The sequence below is a fragment of the Patiria miniata genome, unplaced genomic scaffold (genome assembly GCF_015706575.1).
Source record: "Patiria miniata isolate m_02_andy unplaced genomic scaffold, ASM1570657v1 HiC_scaffold_6, whole genome shotgun sequence".
Lineage (NCBI taxonomy): Eukaryota > Metazoa > Echinodermata > Asteroidea > Valvatida > Asterinidae > Patiria > Patiria miniata.
The window spans coordinates 8546163-8571658 of record NW_024037073.1 but is presented as its reverse complement, the minus strand read 5'-3'; the positions used below and the strand labels follow the sequence as shown (position 1 = coordinate 8571658).

Genomic DNA, 25496 nt, shown 5'->3' with positions numbered 1-25496 from the left:
AAAAAATAATCTGGTACCGAACACATCAAGCTTGCATAATGCAATATCAAGAATGGACGCTGGGGTACATGTTTTGATAGATTGATTTCCCACATCAATATATTGGAAACAAGCCAGCCACACACGTTGTGTATGTGCAGTATTTAGATGCGTTCCCTCTGCACTGCGCAGACTCTATCGCTTGCTCAGGAGAGGACCATCTTCAAAATAATTTGTAATTACATTGTTGAAGAAAAAAGAAGTGATTGGTGGTATATTTGGTGGAGTCCGGAGTCACACAGTTCGAGTCCAAGTCCGAGTCCGCAGGGTCGAGTCCGAGTCCGAATCATTTGTCATCGTGACTCGAGCCTGAGTCCGAGTCACGGAAAATGAGACTCAAGTCAGACTCGAGTTCGAGTCACGAGTCGTACAAGTCTGCATCAGGGGAACAACTGATGTTCCCTAACCGTAACCCAAATCAAATCCAAAACCAAGACTACATGTTTAAAAAGCATGGTGCACATACACATACGTATTGTGCGGACAATAGAGGGCGCTTATTCACCACTTCCGAGAGCCCCCACCAAACAGGACACACTGCGTGTGCACGACTTGTCATTTTCTATTACACAAAACAATATAGCGTCTTCGCGCGAGCGTCAGGCATTGTCAGCAATGCATTCGAATGTCTCTCCCAGTGGTCTCCCCCAACTTTCCCTTTCTTACCGTTGAGGGGGTACTTGTGCACGGAGCCCATAGCATAGCAACTATTTTGGGTATCAGGGTTGAGTTAGAACAAACAACTTTTCCTTTGCCTTTTTACAATTTAAATTGTAAAAAGTTGCAAATATTGTGATGGGTTTATTGCAGTATAGACTCCAGTGCTATCCTTGTAAATAAGCATTTGGGTTATTGTAAATTTGAAGATTACAGATCAACACAAAATGGACTCCCTCTTTACTGAACAAAGTTTAAAACGTACAAATTAAAGAAACAACTGCAATATATATTTTTGAATAAGTCCAGTAGTGTTGTTTGAAATCTAAGCATATTCGTTTTGACAGAAAATAAAGTAATTTTATTTGGCAGAAGTGTTTTGATGATTTGTATTGGGGATTTTGTTTAAATTTTTGTCATTTTCAGTTTTTCACGCAAACAAGACCGTTAATTTCCTCAGACTTGGACAAATGCAGAACATTTTCACCATCACTCACACACACACAAAATGAACATAACATAATTTGGTTTATGGGGTGCAGCATATGAACAAGCATGGCACAGGTCTGTACAAGCATTTGATCATTGTAATTCAATGGTGCTCAGTTATCCATGACTGATAGGCTGCAACTGCAAGTAAGGTGTGGAGTGCTGTGGTCCAACGATTACAGTGTTTGACTCGTGTGCCATAGTATGAAAGTTCAAACCCTGATTGAGAACATGATGCTTGTGTTCTTGGGCAAGACACTTTACTACAATTGCCTCTCAGCCCAGGAGTATAAATGGGTACCTGTGAAGGTAGAGATCAGAATGCACTGATCTCGAGCTGCTGCAGAAAGAAATGGGGTCATGGCCCGATGAGGCAGGGGTATTGTGAAGCGGTTTGGGACCTTAATTATAAAGCACTACGAGTACGCACATTAGTATCAATGAAAAAACGAAGCACCCTTTAGATGCAACCCCACTAACAGTAATCATTATTTCAACACATTTTAGAATTTTGGATTACCTTTTTTAATACACCCAGTATAAAATGACCATGATGATGACTGATGTAAACTTGGGCGATGGGGTGCTGTGGTCCAATGGTTACGGCGTTCGACTCGTATGCCGTGGTTCATGGGTTCGAATCCTGACCATGAGAACATGGTGCTTTTGCTCTTGAGCAAGGCACTTTACCATTATTGCTTCGTCGTTCGGATGGGACGTAAAGCCGTAGGTCCCGTGTGTTGTGTAATGCACGTTAAAGAACCCAGTAACACTTATCGCTAAGAGAAGGGGTTTGCCCTGGTGTTTCTAGCAGTGGCTGCAATATGCGCCGCAGCACCTTGTAAACCCTTATAAGGTGCTACATAATGGGTCTCATATTTCTCATAAACTTCATTCACCTGTCTCTAATAATAGACAATTTCCAGCGCCTTGAGTACCTAATTTGGTAGACACGTGCTCAATATAGGACTCCGGTATTATTATTATTAAACACAAACGCACACCATGCAGGCAAGTTGTGGCCAGTACCAAATCTCATTTTATTGGCAATCTGACCCATGTTTTCCGACACACACTATCCATGGTAACAATTATGAAAAACCCTATATTGTGATTAACAAACAAATACACCTAACACACATATTGGCCATGAAAATGGAAGGCTCCTATACTTTATTATGGTAAAACTAGATAGCGGCATTGTTATATTCCACTACCCGCTTAACAATAATGCACTCTTCATGGTTCATTTACTAAAATTGGATGGATTCAATTAAAGACTTCACGCACTTGACCAACCTTGGCATCTACCAGCAATAAAATTTGTCATTTGGAAAAATACTCTTTATGGTCATTACAATCAACACCACTCACAATTTTGGTTGTTCAGGAGCACACTTAACCTGGGCTTATTTATTTGTGTTCTGTGCTTTTTTTTTCTTCGTTTGAAGCAACAAAATTGTTCAGAATCTTAAGTAGGGTGCGTAAAGCCCGGTTCATACTCCAAGCAAATGCGAATTTGACTTCATGAAACATTCGCTGCGAAATTCGCCGAGTTGAAATATGTTCAACTTTTACGAATTCGCAGCGTGAATACTTGCCATTACATCACAAATTCGCGTTCGCTTTCGCGCAGAGTATGAACCGGGCATCACAACTGAACTGTTGAAGTTTCAGCTGAGTGGATACTATACGAATTGAGAAAATATTAAAACGTGCACATTTTGGGGTCTCTTAACTGGATTCTGTTGCTAACGCACACAAAAAAAAGGTTTCCGACGGGTACCCATTTTGAAACCACCTTTAATGTTAGTTTTCTTCCAAACGGTACCATTTTTGGCAGAATAATTTGACAGGGTATTTGATACTAGGCCCGTCTTCCCTTTGACTAAGATGTCTGTTTTAAAATCTTTTCAGATCATTGCAAATGTTCCCACATGGCTTTAAGAAACAAAATCAAATTCACTGATAAATGATGCGTCAAACCACCTGGACAATATCAATTACATATTTAGTCACTTCAACTAAGTACAAATCTACAGATGGAATCCCTTCATCATGTAATAAATGGCTTTAATTGATTATTCATAAATACCCAAGACAGTTTACCCATTCCTATTGGTGGAGAGCCGTCACATGGGTGGTTTTAAACCACTGATAAAACAGCGGCTGGTTTTAAACACTTTATTCCTGCACCGCTGCATTCTGCGCCACATCCCGCAGTACGCGCCGTGCCCGCGCCAATCTCCTTAAAAGGAGATTTTTAGCAGTACACGCATGAGGCACATACCATAGACATGGCCAGAGGGGTGTTTCACAAAACACGAGGTAAAATTGATGGTTGCCCCCCTGACATCAAAAGCTGGATACGCTACTGCCCATAGTACTTGTTTGAACTGGCCAAGCACATGTTTATTCCTTTAAGGTGTGCAAAATTATATTGAAATTGGAGGATTCAGGACTGTTAGGACTATTTAATGAATCATTATCGTCATCTACTACCACAACACATCAATGTTGAATGGAGCAAGGTTTAATAGCTTCAAGCTTGCAGATTGAAAAACAAAAAAAACATGATTCTTTCCTGAAACGCATTTTGAAAACAATTTTGTCTTTCTGCTTTTTTTTTGAGAATTAGTTTTTGAAAAAGCTTAAAACAGCTGCTATTGAAGTACTGAAAAATATAGTAACACTTTAAAACTTGTAGAAATGCAAGTATAAAAAGGGTCCATGAATATTAGGGCCAACATAAAACTAGGTAGAAAATCTTACAAACTGAATCCAACTGTTTTTATAATCACAATTCCTGACTGCTTGACAAATTAAGGCTTCAGAAGAAATGTTGCCTTTGCATTTTTCATTCAGGAAAATGCAGCGTAATCAGCCCAGTACTGTGACTATGGAAAAAAAGTATTTACTTGAGAAATCAATATCATCTTACATTTTGATTTAAATTTGTTTGTTAATGCTTCAAATGTGTCTTTTCCATAACTTACAAGGATTGACATTTGCATGCACTCACACACTGGTAACAACATCACAATTTATGAAGTACAAATCTTAAACATTTTCTAACAACCAACCAACAGTGCGCAACCAAAAATTCAACAAAACAATTGTGGGGTACTTTCACAATGGTTACTTGCTTACTTGACAAAATGTGTTCATAGTACTAGGAGCTTGCTGTTTTAGAAAGACTTTTGAGTTCTGCTTATTACGCAGATAAAAATATAGCACCAAATGCTGCACTGTGCATCATGGAGTCATCGCGAGAAGTGTTGCAAATTCAACTGAATACAAACGTCGCAGCCACAGCAGTCCTCTTGATCATTAATGTCATGTTTTTTTTCATTAAGGACATCATCTTTGCACTGTTCATGGTGGCATCTCAGAGCCAAAGACTGGGTCCGAATCACTCCTGATCCTCTTTCTACGCACTCGCCTTTAATTTGCGTTGACAACGTGCGCGCGTTGCAAAGCGTTACCTGCTCAGCTTATGAAGGATCAAGGATATACTTCACACAAATATCGCATATTTAATGATTTGGAAAGGATTTCGTACTTCGGTTGAATTTTCACGTTACTGGTGCGGCATACATGAATGCTCCATTGAGTGCATGCTGTACTTCTGAATTTTGTCCGTAATTCCAAAGTTCTAACACCAACTTTGGCAACCCTCTGTTGTAACGAGAAAGTACTCTTGCCTGAGATTCTCGGGTAACTTTTAACGTATTTTCAACTACGGCGACACACAGTTACACAGACTGGAAACTGTGCAAATTAAAGTCCCATCGAAATATGTACACTATGCGAGCCATACTGGACCAAAGATAAGCCTAAATTGACATTTGTTGTAACTTTCTCTATATATGGCTTGCAGCGTCTTTTGGTCATCACTGACACTTTTACCGACAAAATGACAGATAAGATGAATGGGGGAGGGGGGGGGGGGGGTGCACAATGACCTCGAGCCCCTCTTAGCAAGGCCCACTGCTCTAGGTTTTGCAGTGTTCTAAAGAACTGTTTGGTGTAAGTCTATAGTACTGAGTTGGTCTGTGCATTATTGCCCGAGAGATTATTAGAGAAGCATTGTGCACAGGCTGGTTGGAATACGCAAAGCATTTCATGGTTTTTTTAGTTCTACGATTGCACAGCACTAACCTATGGACTAGCTGCTGCACACTTATTGGCCAATGTGGCTTGGATCCGCCATCTTGGATCTCCAAAATGTCACGTTCCGCAACTGAGGTTTTGTTCTTTTAACTAAAAACAACAATTCCCCTGATAATAAATATTTATTCTTTGGTTGTTGGCTAGTCCTGGGAAAAGTATTGTTTAAACCTCAAAAGCCGGTCAGACAAATCCAATACGAACGTTTGCAGCACATGTGCCATGGGTGACCCAACATGGCGGACGGATGATTCACTGTCAACCAGTCCAGTTAGTACAAGGGGCCGGCGTTACACAGGAAGTGAACTACTAAAAAAAATTTGAGAATTAGAAATACTGCTAGCGGTTAACACTTCCTGTGATAGATATTTAAAACGCATCATCACAGATCCATCCTGGTTTATATAACAAACCAATATTATTCAAAAATAGACCGTGGTTTGTAACCACGGCGGTTCCATGAACAGTACAACCGTGAATTTTGCAATGCAATGGGGCGTGATCTAATATGCAAATCAGACGCATGCGCATCAGTGTCACAAGGCTGTAGGTATTCCATAGAAACTCACTGGCAAAGCTGTGATACACGCATGGCATAGAACAGTATAATACACTCCGAGTAAAGTGTCCACCAACCAACCAACCACTCGCTAACCAACCAACATAAGCAGCTCAAGCCCACCGTGTGTTTTACACCGCCGTGGAAAAAAGGCCAATGCAAGTTATTCTTTGCTACCACATGTCATTACAAGTTAAAACCACACTAAATTCCCTGCAAGGAAAGTGCACACATAACATTAAGTTTCATACAAGCAACGTTTTTTTTCCATCAATCTTTCAAAACCAAACTACAACAATACAGTGCCTCATTTAAACTGCCAATTATACATACATAATTTAGGAGTATGTATGCTTGTTCAATCCTATCTAAAAGTTTTTTTTTTAGTTTTTAAATTTTATTTATTGCTTGCTGAAATAGTCTTGACTCTTTTTGACATCCGGTTTGATGGTCTCCTTGCCAGGTCGCCAGCCTGCAGGACAAACTGGGAGAAAAAAAATGGAAATATATTAAAATTCTGGATCGATATCTCATCTCTCATAAAACTAACTGGACAGAAACATCGTTTTCCTTTTCTGATTTTTTTTTTATTGATACACCGACAGTCTCTGCCCATTTACTATACATATGTTCACATGGTCGTGTTTTACTATACTCCCGAGGACATTGCTTTGTGTTTCCCTTTGTCCCTGTAATATAGGTTTTCCTGGCCAATTTCATGAAATGTTCATTCACTTCTAAAATCGGTCATTCATTTTTGTCTGAATTTGAATGCCCGTCTTTATTCCCATTTCAATTCAACGAACGCTCAATCGTTTTCACTGTCGGTGCATTCGGTTTTGAGAAACAGACGGCCAATTATGTTACCTGTGCATTCATTTACGCAAGTATACCTTTTCTAAATTGATTTCAGGTAAAGCTTATTTGATTGACTATTAATGAAAAAGAAACCACTAATTTTATCTGGTGTCGATGGCATTAAACTAAAAGTGGAATAGAATGATGAATGTTTGAAATCGCCCTCTAAAAGCGAACATGGTTTATTTCGTGTGGACAGTCGATATTAGCTCCCCTCGGTATTGGAAGTTGACAAACTAGTTCCCTCGGCTTCGCCTCAGGTTCTCCCTTTATGTGTCGGTCCTCGGGGGTTATGTAAAACACGTACACCCATGCATGCTTGCGTGACTCCATCTTCTATGTTTCTTTACCCGTCATTTTGCCTTTGAGAAAGACACTGGATGTGCCAATTCAGATTTTCCCAATCATGACAGAAAAAGTACAGAAATTGATTTACCCTCTCCATGTTTGTCAGTGAATTGGAACGCCTGGACCAATCGCAGAGTCTCGTCCACCGAGCGCCCGACGGGGAGATCGTTGATGGTGATCTGCCGTAGGTTACCCTTGTCATCAATGATGAAAAGACCACTGGAAGAAACAAGAAAATATATCCTTAGACGTCTGTCGCTAACCAGAGATGCCACAGGGTCCGCTTAAAAAAAACGGAACTGGGTGTGCTTGAAAAAAAACGGAACGGCTGCTTGAAAAACCGGACTTTTTTGTGTGTGAAAAAGCCACTCCGTGTCCGACACAAAGTCCCCATTGTCGGCATCTTTATCTTGTAGCCAAGCCAAGTTCTGTTTATTTTTTAATTTTGCTTCTATGGCCTTTAAAACTGTCGGTTCGTTTAATCACTTTGACTTTTTCCATATTCCTAATATTTATTCTGCCTAACCGAATTTCCAACGTAACATTCGACACGAAACATGCATGATTCCACAACACTGCTGTCGGTGTACATGATCCTTGCACTACGCGATGCGCTCAACGAAAACATGGTTGGTACCCGCATTTTTTGTATTCACATATATCACTGCGATCGGAAACCACCGATAGCTGAAATGATAGACTTGATATCCAGGCTGAATGCTTTGTGTGCTAAGCACACAACACGCCGGCACGCGGTGAAGCACGCGCGACGCGCCGTTGTATACTGCGTGCAATTAAGTACGTTGGCCGCTTGTATCGCATGCAGGCTCGGCAACAACATACACAAAGGCTGTTTTTAAGACTACATGTACTTCAACGAACAACATTGTGCCATGCGTGCGCCTAAAGGTACTAAATGAGGTAAAAATCAACGCATTTCCACAGTTTTTCTTCTCTTTTTCTGGTTAATTTGATGGCCGGAAAAACCGGAATTTTGTGAGATTTTTTGTAAAAACCGGAATTCTGGTTAAAACCGGAAAAGTGGCATCTCTGGCTAACACTGACTGTCATCCAACTGACAGACAAAACAAAATGGCAATGTCTGGCACCTAGCATCATTTGCTTATTGGGCATGTACCGGTACATGTACATCTATATCATTTGAAGCAACACAATGCTGAGTATTGTACAACCATCTCTTCGTGTGCGATTGCGTGTGCCTACTACACCTGTGCGAAAATTCAACGATTGCTTTGTAAAGCGCATGCCTAGTAGACTGTACCTGTGCGTGAATCCTCGCGCGCTCTTGGCAAACAGCAAAAATAACATCTGGCACGTGATGGTGAATTGACCAGTGAGAGTTCGGCTCTGTATCATGAATATGTATGAGGTATGGTAAATCAGTGAGTTAGAAACAAATGTTGACATTGTCTATTGCTCCTACATATTTTGTCCGATTTTAACCAAACTTTGTCAAAAGTATCAGTAGCCCAGCCCCAACATGTCACATGACCGAACTGGGGTCAAAGGTCATCATGGGGTCAAGGTCAAAATAATGTAAAATTTCAAATAAGCTCAAATGACAAAGTAGCGCTGTTAACATGTTGGTTTTGGTCAAACATGAAATGATGTCCATGGAAATCTCTTCATCTGATCTACAGCTACATGTATGGGGTCAAAGGTAAAAAAAAAAAGGTGAACACATTTGTTGGCCCAAGCTTGTTGGTCTCTTAAGTGGATTTTGTTGCTAGCACGTCCAATTCAAAAGTTGCTCTTTGTAATTGACCCCGAGAGCCATAGGGGTCCAAGTTGGGTTAATCTTCGCAGCATTTTCATTTTTTTTTTTAAAGAGTTCTGAATAGAATCCATGGAATTGAAATTAATTGCTAAAATGGAAACATTTCCCAAGCTCGTATTTAAATGAAGTTTGTTTTTCATCTGGACCAGTGATGAGGACAGTCTCTTGACCTTCACTAACCACATCAATTCCTTCCACAGAACCATCAAATTCACATCGGAGTTCTCGGCTCACCAAACCCACTTTCTGGATGTCACCGTCCGCAAGCAAGGCAACTCACTAACCACTGACCTGTATTCCAAACCCACAGACACCCACCAGTACCTCCACTCCTCCAGCTGTCACCCCAGGCACTGCAAAACTGGCATAGCGTTTAGCCAGGCACTCCGACTCAGAGGAATTTGTTCTAATGATTCCGATTTCTCCCGCCATACACAGATACTGAGGAACAACTTGGTGGCCAGGGGTCACAGCTCTCGCCAAGTTCACCGTGCCATTGCCAGAGCTAAAGCTATCCCCAGAAATCTAGCTCTCACGGGAAAGGCCCCTGATGCCATGGCCAAACCCATAATTCCCTTGGTTACCACGTTTCACCCCAATCTCCCTCCCCTTCGCAAAATCACTAATGACAATCATCATATCCTCCATACTTCAGATCGCCTTGCCCGCGCCATCCCCAACGGCCCCACATTGGCTTACAGGCGTCCTCGAAATCTACGGGACTTGATTGTTCGAGCTGAAGTCCCATCCTTAGATGCATCCCCTCCCACCCAGCATGGTACTTTCAAGTGCAGTTCCAGATGTGTTGTCTGCCAGATTCATATCCAGGAGTCTGACTCCTTTTCTGGCCACTCTTCTGTCACTACCCACAGAACCATTGGTAACATCACTTGTAACACCTCTAATGTCATATATCTCATTTCTTGCAGGGTCTGTGGAGTGCAGTATGTAGGTGAGACTAAGAATACGCTCAAGAAGCGTTTTTATGCCCACCGGTCAACGGTCAACACCAAGAAACTAGACACCCCTGTTGGTCATCACTTCAACCTGCCTAACCACTCCATTTCTGATATGATTTTGCAGGGCATTGAATCTCTTGGCCATCGCAAGGACTCAGTTCGCCTCAGCAGAGAGAAAGTGTGGATGAATCATCTTCGAACTATTCAACCACATGGTCTCAACATCCAACTTGGAAATGATTAATCCTTTTCTTCCTCCATTGTCTTCTGTTACAGATAATCCATCTGGTCTTCCTTGTTTGTGTTTACCCATCTTCCCCCATCTTTCATCCCTTTCCACCTCAATACTGTTCCCCCCCCCCCCATCATTCCTTCACTCTCACACTCTTTTGTCCGTTCCCACTCCCTGTGACCTTTGATCCTTCCCCTTTCTGGTCCCTCCCCTGTTTACACAAGACCCCTTGTGGTTTGCCATCTCCCTTTGTTTCTTTGTTCTCTCATCCACCCTCCCCTGCATCTTTCCACACCTTTCCCACCTAATCCTCCTTTTGTGTTTCTTCTTTCAGCCCTGCATGTTTGTGTGCACCCCCATGTTAATGTATGCACCTCTGTCATTTCTGTTTTAGCCTCTGAAGAAGAACTTGCTTAGTTCGCAACGTCAGGCCACATTAATTTTAAGATTAAAGTTTGTTTTTCCTTACCGGAATGGGACTCCATCTTCCTCTATGAGAACACCGTAGTCTCGGGCAATCTTGCAGCTCTTGTCAGCCAGGATGGGCATGTTCATCGAACCAATGCCGCCCTTCTTACGGGGCGTGTTCGTCCTAAAAATGAGACGGGATACAAGGTACTAAATTGTAGCTACAGGGTGTCTGACAAAAAACTGAACCCTCAAAGCGTCCCCTATTCACGGCTTTAAAACCCTAATCGCCCTGAATCCTTCAAAATCCTCTTTGCCACAGTGGAGGAATTTGGAGGATTGAGGTTGCATGGCAAAAGTGCATTACTGATTTGGTAGGATGCACTTGGTCAAGGTCTTGGCCGGACCTTGTGTTGTTTTTGCTCAGCCATGCATACCTATAGGCCTGGATTACGCTTGAAATCCTCCATACTGCTCAAGGATGTCACTGGCCAAGCCTTAACATATTGACAGTCACTGCCGCATGATTTTGCAGGATTCAGGCAGTGGTCACCCCTCCATATTCAAGAAATAATGGAGGAATTTGAAGGATATATGCTATTTTTCCATGAGGCCAATTGGAGGATTTTGTAGTATTGAAGCTGCATCCTAGCAAAAAGGCCTAGGGAGTTAGGATTTTAAACAAAATACATCTGTACATATTCAGAGAGTATAATCCGTTATTTTTTCAACAACGAAAACCTCTTTCAATCAAGTAAAATGTGATAGATGTATGGCGATTGAAAACAAATACCACTGTTTAACTTTTTTTCACTGGCCAGACCAGCTACTGAAACAGACTCTTAACTAGCCCGAGGGCAGTTTCACTAGCCCACTTGTTTTTCTTTTATAGAGTGTCTCATAAACAACAATGTGCACACATGTAAAACGTGTATCCTGGACAATCTCGTCAGTGTTTTTGACAAACAGATCATAATTTTTTAACCAAACAGTTAATCAAATTAGATACAAATTGATACATGTTTGCTTTTCTGAATTTTCTGATTTATTTCTTCTTGTCCTTTCATCTTTGCCGTAGCCCAATAATTTTTGACTCGCCAGCCGGGCTATTTAACCCTTACTCTCTGAGGGTAGTTTACTGCATGTCAGTTGGTTATGCCAATGCCCTCCAGCTGCAGTTTATTGGAGGATACTTTGATGTAGCAGTGAAGGCTCCAATTGGCAGGAGTTGGAGGCCCTGGAGGGTGCCTGATACTGACCAGCTGGGGGCACTTGATTGTTATCAGAGGACTCTCATTGTTCTCTGTGGCATGTATTGGAGTGCCTGTCCAGTTACCCTTGAAATGACATGGCAGATATTGGAGGGCCATGCAAAAAACATAGGAGATTTTCTTGAGGCACATATTGGCATGCGTTGGAGGGTCTAGTAGGGTAAGGGTTAAGGAATAGTTTGACTAGCCCGCCGCTGTTTTGACTAGCATTTTTGGCTAGCGGGCTATCGCTAAAATTGAACCCTGATAAAGTTCACATATCAGATGGTAGATTTCACTTCTTAATTAATCTTTTTATAATGAAATTTTAAAAAGGTTTTCCACACGCTGACACTGGGTGCTGCCATTTTAGGCATGTTTGCAGAGGCCTAGCTAACGTTTGTGTTAATTGTTCAAATCAAGAGTGCAACACAAGGTTGCATAGGGCACGGGGGAAATTTCAGTAAGAACTCACCAGGCCAAATGGCTGTATTGGGAATCACAGGAACAGGCCAGCAACTCGCAGTTGATGGCTTTGAACTCGTCGGCACGGTCACTGAAAGCAATCAACTCCGTTGGGCAGACAAAGGTACTGAATAATAAAAAATTAAAAAAAATTAAATATATCTCAAAAAGTAAAAAACAAAATCTCTTTGTGAGAAAGATTTAAAATTAGCACCCGATTGTTTATTTGGTTTTTTTTGTTAGAAATATGAACAAACACTGAAGACAAACCAACAACTAGCCCCATGGGGCTTTCACACTGTCATGTCATCTACCTGTGTAAGCCGATGGCTTACCCCGGGTAAGATTGAACACAGGTCAGTAAGAAATAACATTCACACCACCTTTTGGGATTCCCCCCAATGTTACCCATGTACCGGTTTACTCATATGCAACACGTCAAACGTTCACACTATACATAGGTACGAGTGGATGGAACCGTGGCAAGACTGGTTCCTGCCCTTATTTGCAACTGACAACGAATACTGACGGAACGGGAACCATTTTTCTGTTGAGACGGTACGACGTAGCTCGACTTTCAGCCACAGCTTTCACCATTGCTTCAACTTTTACATGGGATAATCGATATACCAAATATTCTCAATAATGGATTTCCGCTATATTGATTATTGAAAATTCTGATATCGACAGTGCTTACTGCATGCACGGTAGATGGGCCTGTGTGCGTACTCATGAGAGTTCCAGTTTGCAGCACATACAGCCTGTCACACACATTCGCATGCTGAAACATGTACACACATGTACATATACAGTTTGCAATTAATCTTCATCTGGACGAGCACCAAGATGACACAAATACAATGTAGGGCAGACATCACGCTGTTATTCTCAGACATTTAAAGTCTTAAAACCGGCCCAGCAAAATCACTTTCAATTTATACAACCATGAAAAAAAAAACAAGCGTACAAACTTCAAAGACAAATGCCATACAAAATGCTTTTCAACATCTGTACTCAAAAGTCTCATGGGAAATGGATGCTTAATTTCAGAAATGCATTACTCCATTAGGAGAATACTTTTTTTCTGAAAACGCAAAAACTGTTTTGTGCATACATACGGGTAGAGCATTGCAAGCTTTGCAAACACAAAACTTCAATACTGTGATTGGGCGTTGTCAACCATTTTAATTAAATGGCCATGGTAGAGGGAGGAAACAAGGAAAAAACCTGCGTTGTTTGTAACATAGGGCTTCTTGTTTCTAGGGCAACTGGCACTGCCGCTGTTTAATTCAGGAAGCACTGATCTATATTTACATGCATGGCATGTCAGTAATTGAACAAAGTACTGTCTGAAATAAAAACTGCACGACTAATCGCAATTATGCGTATTTGGAAGCAGCTGTTGTTTTTTTCTCCAGAGGGTACTAGGCCTACCATTTGCAGGCAATTCCATGCAAACGTGGACATGACTGAAATGTAGAACATTTATGAAATCTTCAGAACTACAAGCATCACAGCCTCACATGTGGTATCAAGGCTGATAAATATTCCTTTAGGCCTATATATTCATAAAGGTGGAATTTTGCGTCGGGGTGATGTCAATTCAATTATGGGTTTTGCTCTCCACCGACGTATTTTTTATAATACGTCGGTGAAGAGCGACACCCGATTTTGAATTTACAACACCCCAATGCAAATTCCATCTCATGGATAGTTTAGTTGCGGTACCCGCTGCTATCAGGTTTGAACCAGCCAACTGACCCCGGAAAGCTCGGTAGTCAAGTGGTAACACGTCTGCACTAGTAGCAGGAGGTTGTGGGTTCGAGTCCCACCCAAGTAGTAATTACCCAGGACAACACCGAGTATACAGTAATGAGGGAATAAATATGTGCTCCGGAGGTTTTTATCACTCTGTTTAAGACCACTTAGAGTCTGGGTGCTGATAATTACCCGAGCCGGAGGCGAGGGTAATTATCAGCACCCAGACTCTAAGTGGTCTTAAACTAAGTGATAAATACCGACCGAGCACATATTTATTCCCATTCATAAATACCTTTCCGGTAAAAAAATATCAAATAATTCGTTAAAAAAATCATGATTTTGTTCACTTCATGCTTTTGGAAACATCCCTCTAGCAAAATAATGGAGTGTTCAGCTGGCGAGTAAGATGTAAACAACCCTTTTATGGAGATTGACGCGCGCGTAGCATGTTCTGCACGATGTCGCGCAGAACGCACCTGGGGCGTTGCGTTTTGAATTTAGAACTATAAAATTCTGACTCGCTTGTAGTGTTGCGCATGCCTACGTGAGAACTGTGAACTTTCAACCAATGAAAGGGTAAGAGGCACTGGATTTTTAGGAGTCCACATTTTATTGTGACACTGGAAAAGTGTTTAAGACCAGCTAGCCATGTCTTTATCATCCATTTAAGACCGGCCACGTGACGGGCTCTCGACCAATAGGAATACCGGTAGCTAAACTGTCTGAGGTATTTATGAATTATACAATAAAAATAAGTCAGTGAAGGGAAAAACCCAATAGCAAAAAAAACAATGCAGGTAAAAAAATCCAAAGAAATGCTCCCCTCCAAAAGCTTTTATCGAGCCTTGCATCAGAAAAAATGAACAACAAGCAGCCCTACAAATTTAAATTTATCAACTCTGGAGACCTGGGGTCAATTTATGAAAAAGAGCAAGCAAAAAAAGGGGGGGGGGGGGGAAAAGAGGATTTTTGGACTCACAAAAGCTTCTTTCGGAGTATCAAAAGGCTAAGTAATCCATGTGGAAAATTCAGCTGTCCAGTTTACTAGATCAATCTCTTAAGAGAAGGAACTCATACACTTTGGCTAGAAGGCTTGAAGCACCACTGGTCATGAGAGAATTAAGCAAGGTCACAACTTTGAGAAAGGACACAACCAGCTAGGATTGGATATTTGCTCGTGTGAAAGGTATCTCTGTGTTGGACCAGCGTCTAACACGGAGTTTTCAGATTCTGTGAAAGGGCCTTATATGACAAGTATCATGTTGTGTACTTAAAGATAGAGTGGATTATTTGTGGTTTGAGCTTTTTGTTTGTTTGAAGCAACAAAAGTGCTCAAAATCTAAAGAGGGGTGCTTAACACTAACCTGATGAAGTTTTAGCTCAGTGAATGCTGTATATAGAAACTATGTTCCAGAATCTCAATTTCAGTTAAAAAAGCTGTCGAGTCATGTTTTGAATTGCGCCTGAAATCAGCATCTGGGACACTTTCTCATGTGGCCGAATACAGCTACGCGATGCCACGCACTGAACGGACAAATTATAGCAACCGCGCGAGAGTGCGTGTGCTTCGTGTCAACACTTGCGCGCACCATTCACAGGTTTGCCGATTTAAAAACGAACTACCGATACTAACGGAAACTTCCAAAAATGCATCTTTAGACGCATCTTTGGAAATGACCTTCTTTTATTGTTTTCTTCAAAATGCCAGCATGCCAGAAAGAATAATATCGCAGGCAGTTTAGTGCCATTACTATCTTTAAACCAAGTATAATTTTCAACAATAACTTTGCCAGGATACTCTTTAAATAGCTTGTTAGGCCAAAAAAAAATAGTTCTGCTTCCCTACCTACCCTATTCTGACAGCCCCTACCCTGATTTTTTTTATTGGAAAAATAAGAAAATAACACCTAAAACCATCAATTTGTACCTTTTACCCTTGACTACACGCAGACACCCCCATATGATCGTGCACAAAAAAAAATTGGCCAAAAAAAAAATTCCCTACCTACCTACCCTATTTTCAAATGCCATGTTAGCGGAAGCAGAACATTTTTATTTTTGGCCTTAAGACCATCCATTACAATATCATATGAAAAAAAATAATGCCATTAAAAAATAAATTCCCAGCAGTGTTCTTCAGTTCTTGATTAAAAAAATGTCCGTGTTAACTTCAAGTCCCAATGTGAATTAACATGCATCAAATATCAGTGAGAAATGCTTTCCAACTGTAATACGAATTTGTATTTAAAGATGATGTACCCATGCTCTTAAAAAAAAAATTGATTTGTTTTTTATGTTTTACCGCAAAACTGTTTCATTCCGATGTTGGGCATCTGCATTCCTCTAAAAAAGGGGCTTTCATTTTGTGCACAAATAACCTGCCCTGCGCTGTGAGAGATGAATTATTGTCCAGCAGTCAAGAATTCAAAGTTTGTGAAGAAATAATAAACTCAACGATGGTGGATTTTTGTTCAATGTCTCATTCAAATGTGAATAACTGTTATATCCTGAGGACAGACAGAGCACACTGTCCGAAAAGTTGAGTTCTACACTCAACCAACCAGTTCTTTTCAGAACCACACTTTTTCCAAGAAGAGATATCTTTCCACATGGTGTTACCTGCATTTTTTTTATTTTTTATTAACTGTTACATTGCTACGAAAATAGCACTTGAAAAAAACCCCAAATATATTTATCGAGGTGGAACTCGAAAATGCCACGGGAATTCATCTTTAAAAAGACCCTTTCCTTTCTGGGGATTTGCCGATTGTGTTATCCAGAGTAAAGCCTTGGAATATAGAGTGGTTTTCTGAGGAGACGGAAATATTGAAAAGCATCGGCTTAGAATACCCAGATGAGTTGGTTTCCTGTCCTTAATGGAATGGGTCGGCATCTTAGGTTTTTTTTATTACTGTTTATTTTTCTGTTTTTCTTTTTTTCTCTTTTTTTGTTTGAAGGGGGTGGGGCTGTTATCTGTGTTTTTTTTTCCCTCCAAGAACGACTGTGTAGGCGACTGAAGCTAACTGAAAAAAAACATATTTTGGGAAAACCTTTTAAAAGGTAAATGTTAAGATTTTGAGAAAATGGGAAATTTACCTGGTATTTCTGCATTGAATGTTAAGATTTTGAGAATTTTACCTGGTATTTCTGCATTACAGTCATTAATAATATTAACATAACCCTTGATGAGGCTGTGGACAAAAAATAAAACTGGGCCTGGAAAATACTAATCTCAGCTTGAACGTATGCATGCAGTATATATTATTAAAAATGTAAATTTTTACCAAGTGGATGGGTTTCATACATACATTAGCACAACAATAAACACTAATGCTTATCTGTACATTTTATGAGTGCTCATTTGAAGGATTTCACATGATGAATTCATACATACATTAGCACAACAATAAACACTAATGCTTATCTGTACATTTTATGAGTGCTCATTTGAAGGATTTCACATGATGAATTCATACATACATTAGCACAACAATAAACACTAATGCTTATCTGTACATTTTATGAGTGCTCATTTGTAGGATTTCACATGATGAATTCACCTTCACTGACATGTTCAGAGCTTTAAATGGTGAACAAACACGTCACGTCAAAATTGGAATGATGTATAGTTGTGTTTACTCATTTTTATCACCATAATTATGTATTCAAACTCACTGGATAATAAATTGGTTTGCCCTGGTTCTTCAATCACATCATGACACAGTTCAGTTTCATAGATTCAGGGGGAAAAAACGGTCTAAGTGGACAAGATATCGTGCCCGCATTTTTAACAGATTTGAAAACCTTTTTCTTCTCCGCGGACAATTCAACTGTTTAAATATTTTGTAGGATGCGCCATTCTGTGCAGAAATACAGCCATGGCACTTAATGCATTTATCATCGTTGGGCCACGGCGGCAACTCAAGCGCTTTGATTAAATTACCGAGAGAAGCAGAACACACGCCGGTTGACCTTGGCGGCCCTTCACATGTTAACGAACGGACGAGGGGGAAAGAGAAAATACAATGAAACGCAGAGAGTCCCGGGATGATTCTGACAGTAATTGAATCATCGCCGCTCACCTGCGCCAACAATAAATCCTCCCGCGGCCAGTGCACAATCTGATGTTCGCCGCAAATCAGCCGGAAAAACCATCAGATATTTGCCGGGTTTGAATCTCATTCAGCGATTGATGCTTAACTAAATTCCCTCTATTCCATTAAAACATACATTACACCAAAGAAACACACATCAACAACCGGATGTTTGTACATGGCCAGATGCAGATACTACTGCGCTGTTCTCCACAACGGGAGAGGGGGGGGGGGGCGCCTGGAACTCATTTGACGCAAGTTGGGAGGAGGGGGCCGTCTTTTTCTTCCTTTTACGTGTATCTCTCTTTTTATGATTATTTCACAAATCTGTCGAGAGAAAGGGCCCGAGCACCATCAATTTAATAATGGTCACCTCCACTACTCTTATTGTTTATTAACCCACAAAAATTATTTAACACAAAATCAATGACAATTGTTTTTGTTTGAGGGGGGCATGGCCACCACCTCCCCCCAGAAAACAATGTGTAATAACAAAGTACCTGAAGCAGCATGGCTTCAGTCGATTATGTCACCTTCAATATAATTATTTAAAACAAGTTCACTTTAAAAAGGGGCTCCGATATTTAACGTAACTTATTATTTATTATTGCCGCGTACGTCACTCGTACGTTGTCGAGCAACCCTAGATCGTTCGTTTACTCTCCCGTATTGTGCATACGTGCAATTCCCCCGATTTAGAGGCATGAAAAATTAGCGCGTGGGGGGGGGGGGGGTTGGGGTGGGTAAATATCAAACACGCTTATTATCAATCAGCTAGGGCTTTGCCAAAGTACCAATTGTTTGATCAACCACTGTATATTTGATCATCCACCAAATGAACAAAAATTGTGCGTGATGTTAATTTCATTACACAAGTTGAAGGTTTCTGTTGTCTGTCAAATGCCACATCTTTGTTGACAGTCACACATAATTGAGAAGCTTCTTCGTTGAATATTGGCTCAAATTTGCATCTTTCAAATATCTGCCATGTCTGCTATATCAAAATATATATTTGTTATACCTCTTTCTTGAATACTGTATTTTCCTACATTTTCCTGTTTTAGCCTAGAACGATCACGTGTTAAGTTTATAAAACATCATGGCACACTCCCTGTGGGATACACGTACGTGTACGTACGTACAGTATGAAACACTTGTATCGTTGGCAGGGGCGGAGATTTGTGTCACAAAGTGGGGGGGGGGGGGGGGGAGGATGATCACAACCCCGGGATTGCTTCTTCTGTTTATTTCAAATAAATGTCAAATTGAATTGAACTGAATTGAATTGTCAACAACAGAAGAATGTCGCTATAGAATTTAAGAGGTCTACAAACATGTATTCATCACAGCAGAATGTTTAGTACAGAAGTGTTCACTATCCATGGGCTGCGCATTTTGGAATATATTATCATTCGATTATTCCAATTTCGACTTGATTGACTTTCAAATATCTGTTTTCAAAATGCACTGATCAAGTTAAAGGGCCCACGTAATGTACATTTTTTTTTAATGCAATCCTTCAAAATGCACCTTTGTGTCCCCTTTAACCTTATTTTCAGTTTTCATTTTGTCATTTTCAAGGGCATTTTGGTTCCTTTTTTGCTTTTTATGCTATTTCCAAGTTCCAAGATATCATGAGCAACTCTGCGATGTCATTTCAGGCAGAAACCTCAATGTTACAGCTTTTTCAGCACCGAACCGCAAAAATCAAGTTCAAGCAATTTTTTGGTTTTTTGGTTGTATTTTGTTGTAAAGTTTCTTTTCTTTGGTGATTCGTTGTTTCACAACCCCGGGATCTCCGCCCATGATCCTTGGTACCCACGCTATTTTCACCATGTTTTCACACATGAGTGGGAGCAGCGAACTAGCAGACGATCAGCTGTTTCGAGCACGCGACATGCATGTGAGTTGATGTTCCATTGTCGTGAATGTTGTGTTTTATACCGTTGCTGTTTGTTTTTGTGATTTTTACATCAAAATTCAAAACATCCAAGACAGAGGTATAACAAACAATTGTTGACTGCTTTGATGTGGGATATGACATTTTGAAAACCCTCGGGTGTTCAACAACTGTTAAATATATATCCAAAGAAATCGTCATCTATCACAATCCACAGTGCTCGATACATCTCTGCAGAGTTATAGGCCTAATATGCAATTAATTCAGGATAGGAGTTAATCAATTGCCAATTAGCGGTCCATATCCGACCGCTGCATGCCATTTCAGCTGGCACTTCATGTACATATTATATAAGCCTTGATGGGTGTATTGCAAACATTCGAAACTAATTTCATATAAGCCCCTATTCAAATACTAATTTATGAATAAAATTCAGCTGACAAACATCAGCTGACAATTAAAATGCAAACATCTGGGATTCCCATTTGTAAAGGTACCACTTTCACAAAAGGAAAAAATGGCAACGGTGCTATCTAAAGTTACATACATGTACACGAGTATGTACGCGCATGGTTAATATTAAAACTGTGCTATTTATAACAGTAGGCCTATTTGATTTTTTTTTGATTTTTTTTTTGGAGAACTGCATCAATTAGCGAGTTCCGACCAACACATGTGGCTGATGCCATCAAATAAAACTGTGGGATGTTGACATTTCCAGAAAAAAATTCTTCACTTCAAGAAGAAATTTTGTGATAACATGTCTTTTAAATACAGTGGAAAAAGCTGCATGTATACCGAACACCGCTATACCAAACATTCAGCTACACCTATCATCGTCCTTGGCTCCTGATTTTTGTGTACAAAAAGTACCGAACATTGTTTTAAAAAAATGTCAACAGAAGAGAGACAAGTGGCTATTATTTCCCCAAGGAATAGAAGGGAAAAGCCAACCATTGCTGTAGGTGTACCGGTAGGTAGTAAGCTCAAAAGTGAAAAAAACTGTGTAATTGCACAATTCAATAGTCGGCAGGTGTTCAAAATTGTCTTTCAGTAACTATCAGGGTGAAGTTCTGAAGGGCGCTATTTGTTAACAAGTGAGCACTGGCAGCTAAAAATTGCTATAACGAACGATTGCCATTACGAACAATTTCTGTTGATCCTAGGATGTTTGTTATAGCGGTGTTCCACTGTAATACAAATGCTTTTGATCTCATTTAATTTCGCTTCTTCTGTTCATTCATACGGACTGATTCATCGTCGAAAGGTGATCCATTTGTGAGACAAAATAGAACTTCCTTTCTTGGAAGCAGTCCCTTCCAAAATGGTGTCATATAGGCCTACTGGAAAGAACTCAACACTGGTTTAAACGAGAGTACTACTGTGGTTTCATTTGCAAAATTTAAAAAAAAAGATGATCATCAAAACTTACGTTTAAGAATTTATTTTCCTGATTTGTTTAGTCAATCTTTGTATACTAATTACACATTGTACATTCCTAAATGTATTGTCCTGTCTTTGTCAGTGTATTGTTGTTTCAAGTCTTGTCCTGTCCCAGGAAAAGGGTCCAAATGCATTGCTTCACTTTTTCCTTCATGTTGACATCGTTTAATGTTTACATTTATTTTATGTGCTTTTGTAAATTTAATTAGATACCTTCTGCCAATAAGGTTTTGTACTTTTTTTTCTTTATACGTATGTATGAACTAAATACCAAATAAATGTCAAACTGAATTGAATTGAATTGTCAACAACAGAAGAATGTCGCTATAGAATTTGGGAGACAAACATGTATTCATCACAGCAGAATGTTTAGTATAGCAGTGTGTCAATTTCAAAATGCACTCTGGTCAAGTAAAAGGGCCCACGTAATGTAATTTTTTTAATGCAATCCTTGAAATTGCGCCTTTGTGTCCCATTTAACCTTATTTTCAATTTTCATTTTGCAATTTTCAAGGGTATTTTGGTCCCTTTTTTGCTTTTATGCTATTTTCAAGTTCCATGATATCATGAGCAAATCTGCGATGTCATTTCAGGCAGAAACCTAAATGTTACAGCTATTTCAGCACCAAAATCTGCCAGAATTTCGGATATTTTGCTGTCGTAAATGTTCTTTTCTTTGGTGATTCGTTGTTGTTTCAGTACATGGCAGTAAAGCCAATGAGCAAAGGTTTCTCACAAATGTTTTTAATGAGCAAATTTTGGGTTCACAATTTGAACGGAATACAGCTCAACTGAACAGTGTCTTCCTGAAATAACATCACAGCAACAGCGCCCCCGTTTATCATGAAAAGCATGGAAATTCTAAATGTTTAAAAAAAAAAGCACTTCTAGATATAATTAACCAAAAAGGGGCGTCAAATAGTTTTCATACATTTAAGAGGAGTAGCAAGTTGCACAAAATGTGTTCCTAAGAAAAATACATCGCATGCACCCTTTAAACACGCACTGGCCTAAACTGGCCAACAATTGGGATTTTTGTGCGCCTGCCTTGTCGAAATTTGACAAAGATCTTATTATAATAATACAAAGAACAGGTAGCAGAAAGGCTGCTTTTGGACCAATTTCGAAAAAGAAATTTGTGCTAATATTCCTAATGGAAGTGCTCAAATCATGCATGAAAAACTGGCTTACAACAAAAGTGTGGCATTTGACAAACAGTCGAACTGCACCACTTCTACATTTTTCATCATTTCCTATAGGCCGCTCACATTTGTTTTTGAATAATTGAATGGAAAAAGTGCTATTTGGATACTCAGCTGATGATCAAATATTCAGAGCCCAGGAATATATTAGACAGGGTTAAAAATTTAACAGTTGATGATAAAATATTCAGTATAGTTTGCACAGCCGAAGCCATGTCCTACTAAATTATTGTTTCAATCATTATACCATGCTCAATAAGGCTGTGGCAATATATACCAGAAATATAGCAATTTCTTCAAATATTAAAAAATATGTGACGGATCTCAAGGAGACGATGATAACTGTCCACGATATTATTTTAACTGTCAGTTATTTTAATTATTTGTAATCTTATTGTTCCTCAAATTTCACATTTTTATTGAAAGCCACTTGTGCACATGATTTCAGAGCTTCAACGAAGGAAAACTAGCTCAACATTTCTTCTTTAAAATTGGTCAAATATCAGGCAGCGCTCCCAGTTTTTAAAATTATTTTCATAAGTTCTTTCTCAATTTTTGACAAGTGCAGGTGCACACAAATGCCAATTAGCAGCCAGTTGCATGTTTAACATGATCAGTGCATTTCAAAAATCCAAATATTCAAACATTCAATCAAGTCCAAGTACTGGTAGGAATAATTGCATACTAAATTATTCACATATGCACACATGTATAAAGCTCCGGCAGTTCATACAGGACGAGAAAAAATAAACGAAACCCAAATGTCGGGACCATTGTTTTAGTGACGTTTTACATGTAGCACTTTCAAAATCTAGGATATGAAGGCCCAATTCATAAGCTTTCATTTAGTACAAGAATAATTCAAATCACTCATGAAATTTGCAAGGTACGGAATTTTAAACACAACCACCGTTTTAAAATTCTGTCCACGGATCACAAAACGGTAAGGGTTCTTTCAGCAAAACGAAAACAAATCACATGTAGGGATGTGTGTGAATTGTTTTCATTTTGCAGAAAGAACACACACCTTTTATGTGATCCGTTGACAGAACTTTTAAACTACCACCAATGCAATAAGGTTGAGTTTGGTTGTTTTGAGTGTCAGAAAAGATAAGACTGTCTGCTGTTTATATCTGATGCCTTATCTTCAAGCAAACTTGTATCCTCAATCCTGATTGGTTGATCCATGGCAACAACAGTGTGATCATATGAGGCTGTATTGTACGGTCCATATCGCACCCTGCGTATTGCGCTATTCCAAGATGCGCGTGACATTCCAGCTGCTTGCGCTAAACCGCTGAAAGGTTCGTGTAAAGCGATGGTCCAACTTTACTGCGCGTCAAGTTTGCTTGAAGATAAATTCGTTATCACGCTCGCGCTCATGGAACACGGAAAATGTAGTGCGTCTGTGCCCCACATACCACGAGGCCGAGTAGTATGAGGGACACAGATGCACTACATTATTCCGTGTTCCACTCGCGCTTGCGGGATAACTAATATGTGACCTGTTCAGTCAAAAGCAGAGGTTGAAATTGAGATAGGGCCAAAAAACGCTGTGGGGTGATTTTTTTTTCCATTTTCTAATTTTTGCATATTTGTAATCCTGAGCATGTCTAAAATATACTATCAAAGTTTGAAACCCTAATTTGATCTCTAATTATAGTATTTTTGATGATTTGTTAAGGTATATCAGTTAAAGAAATGTCCATTTTGTGACGTTCGTGGCCATTTTCTCTGTTTTCTACTTTTCGACACAATGAACCTCAAAATAGCATAACTTTGCGCAGGAATGACCGGTTTCAAAAATTAAACCACCTATTAAAAGGAAACAGAACATATTTTAATATGCAAAAATCTCATTTTTGACCTTATGCCCAGAAAAGTCTGATTTTGACAGAACAGGTCACATAATGTCTTTAGGTATTTCCAGCAGCGAATAAAGCTAACCAATCTTGAGCCAAACTGTCAACATGTCTTGTGCTGAATAAATGCATATCACGGAAGTGAGAATTCTCTGTTTGACATCAGGCCCTTCGCTAGTGTCAGACTTACACACATGGCGATCCTAGCACACACGTTTTGAAGCAATTTTTTTTTAAAAGCAATTTTGTGACTAAAACAATTTCAACTAGCGCTCAAACCGCTCAATTTGTCTAGACCAACTTTTTTGTAGGCCGAAATGCATTCCCTCAATAATACCATGGAAACCGTACATGTATGCAAACCAAACAGTAACTGCCTAAACACGTCGTTTGCCTTCATCTGTTGAATTCATAAACCCATCAGCAGTTAACAACAAGATAATCCTCACCCTTGTGTAAAAACGACTATGAAATACCAGCACAGTATTAACAACCAGCATAAAAAAAACCCATTCATTATTTAAATGGGCAATTCCATCACTACGGATATGGATGCTATATTGAGAGCCTACTGACCAATTTGAAACAACAAGATAAAATACTTGCAGTGAAAGCATATTTCATATAGTCAGTACAACTCTAGCACTAAAGGCCGTAATTTATAACATGACATGGTTAATGTACTGCACGTATGTTCATAGCCTATTGCCTGTGTAGTCACTTAAGAGTAATTTCGTGTAAGTACTTAAAGTGTCCACGCTCAAAATATTGATTTTTTTAAATATAGGTTTTCCCGGCTATTTTTACACTTATATCACACGAATTCCCTATATCGATACTTTAATTTCGTCCCCGATCATCGCTAAGCCCACTTCTCAAGTTGAATTTCAGAAAGCCACCACTAGATTTCATTTAAGGTTCAGTATAATTCAAATTGTTAGCATTCCGATTCGTTCACAATCTTTGAAATTCGTCTCGTGAAGCCATCGGCGTTGAATTGAC

At 39.7% G+C, this 25496-nt stretch overlaps 1 protein-coding gene across 1 annotated transcript in view; it reads right to left on the bottom strand.

Annotated features, from left to right (window-relative positions):
- Positions 1 to 6308: 6308 nt before the first annotated feature.
- Positions 6309 to 25496, bottom strand: part of LOC119742636 (peroxiredoxin-1-like) — a 35871-nt gene continuing 16683 nt past the window's right edge. Inside the window, exons 4-7 of the mRNA XM_038218769.1 lie at positions 12243 to 12359; positions 10579 to 10701; positions 7209 to 7339; positions 6309 to 6398 (exon numbers count right to left, since the gene is read on the bottom strand). Of these exons, the coding sequence (XP_038074697.1) occupies positions 6316 to 6398; positions 7209 to 7339; positions 10579 to 10701; positions 12243 to 12359 (454 nt within the window). The 3' untranslated portion in view covers positions 6309 to 6315. The remainder of the gene's footprint in view (positions 6399 to 7208; positions 7340 to 10578; positions 10702 to 12242; positions 12360 to 25496) is intronic.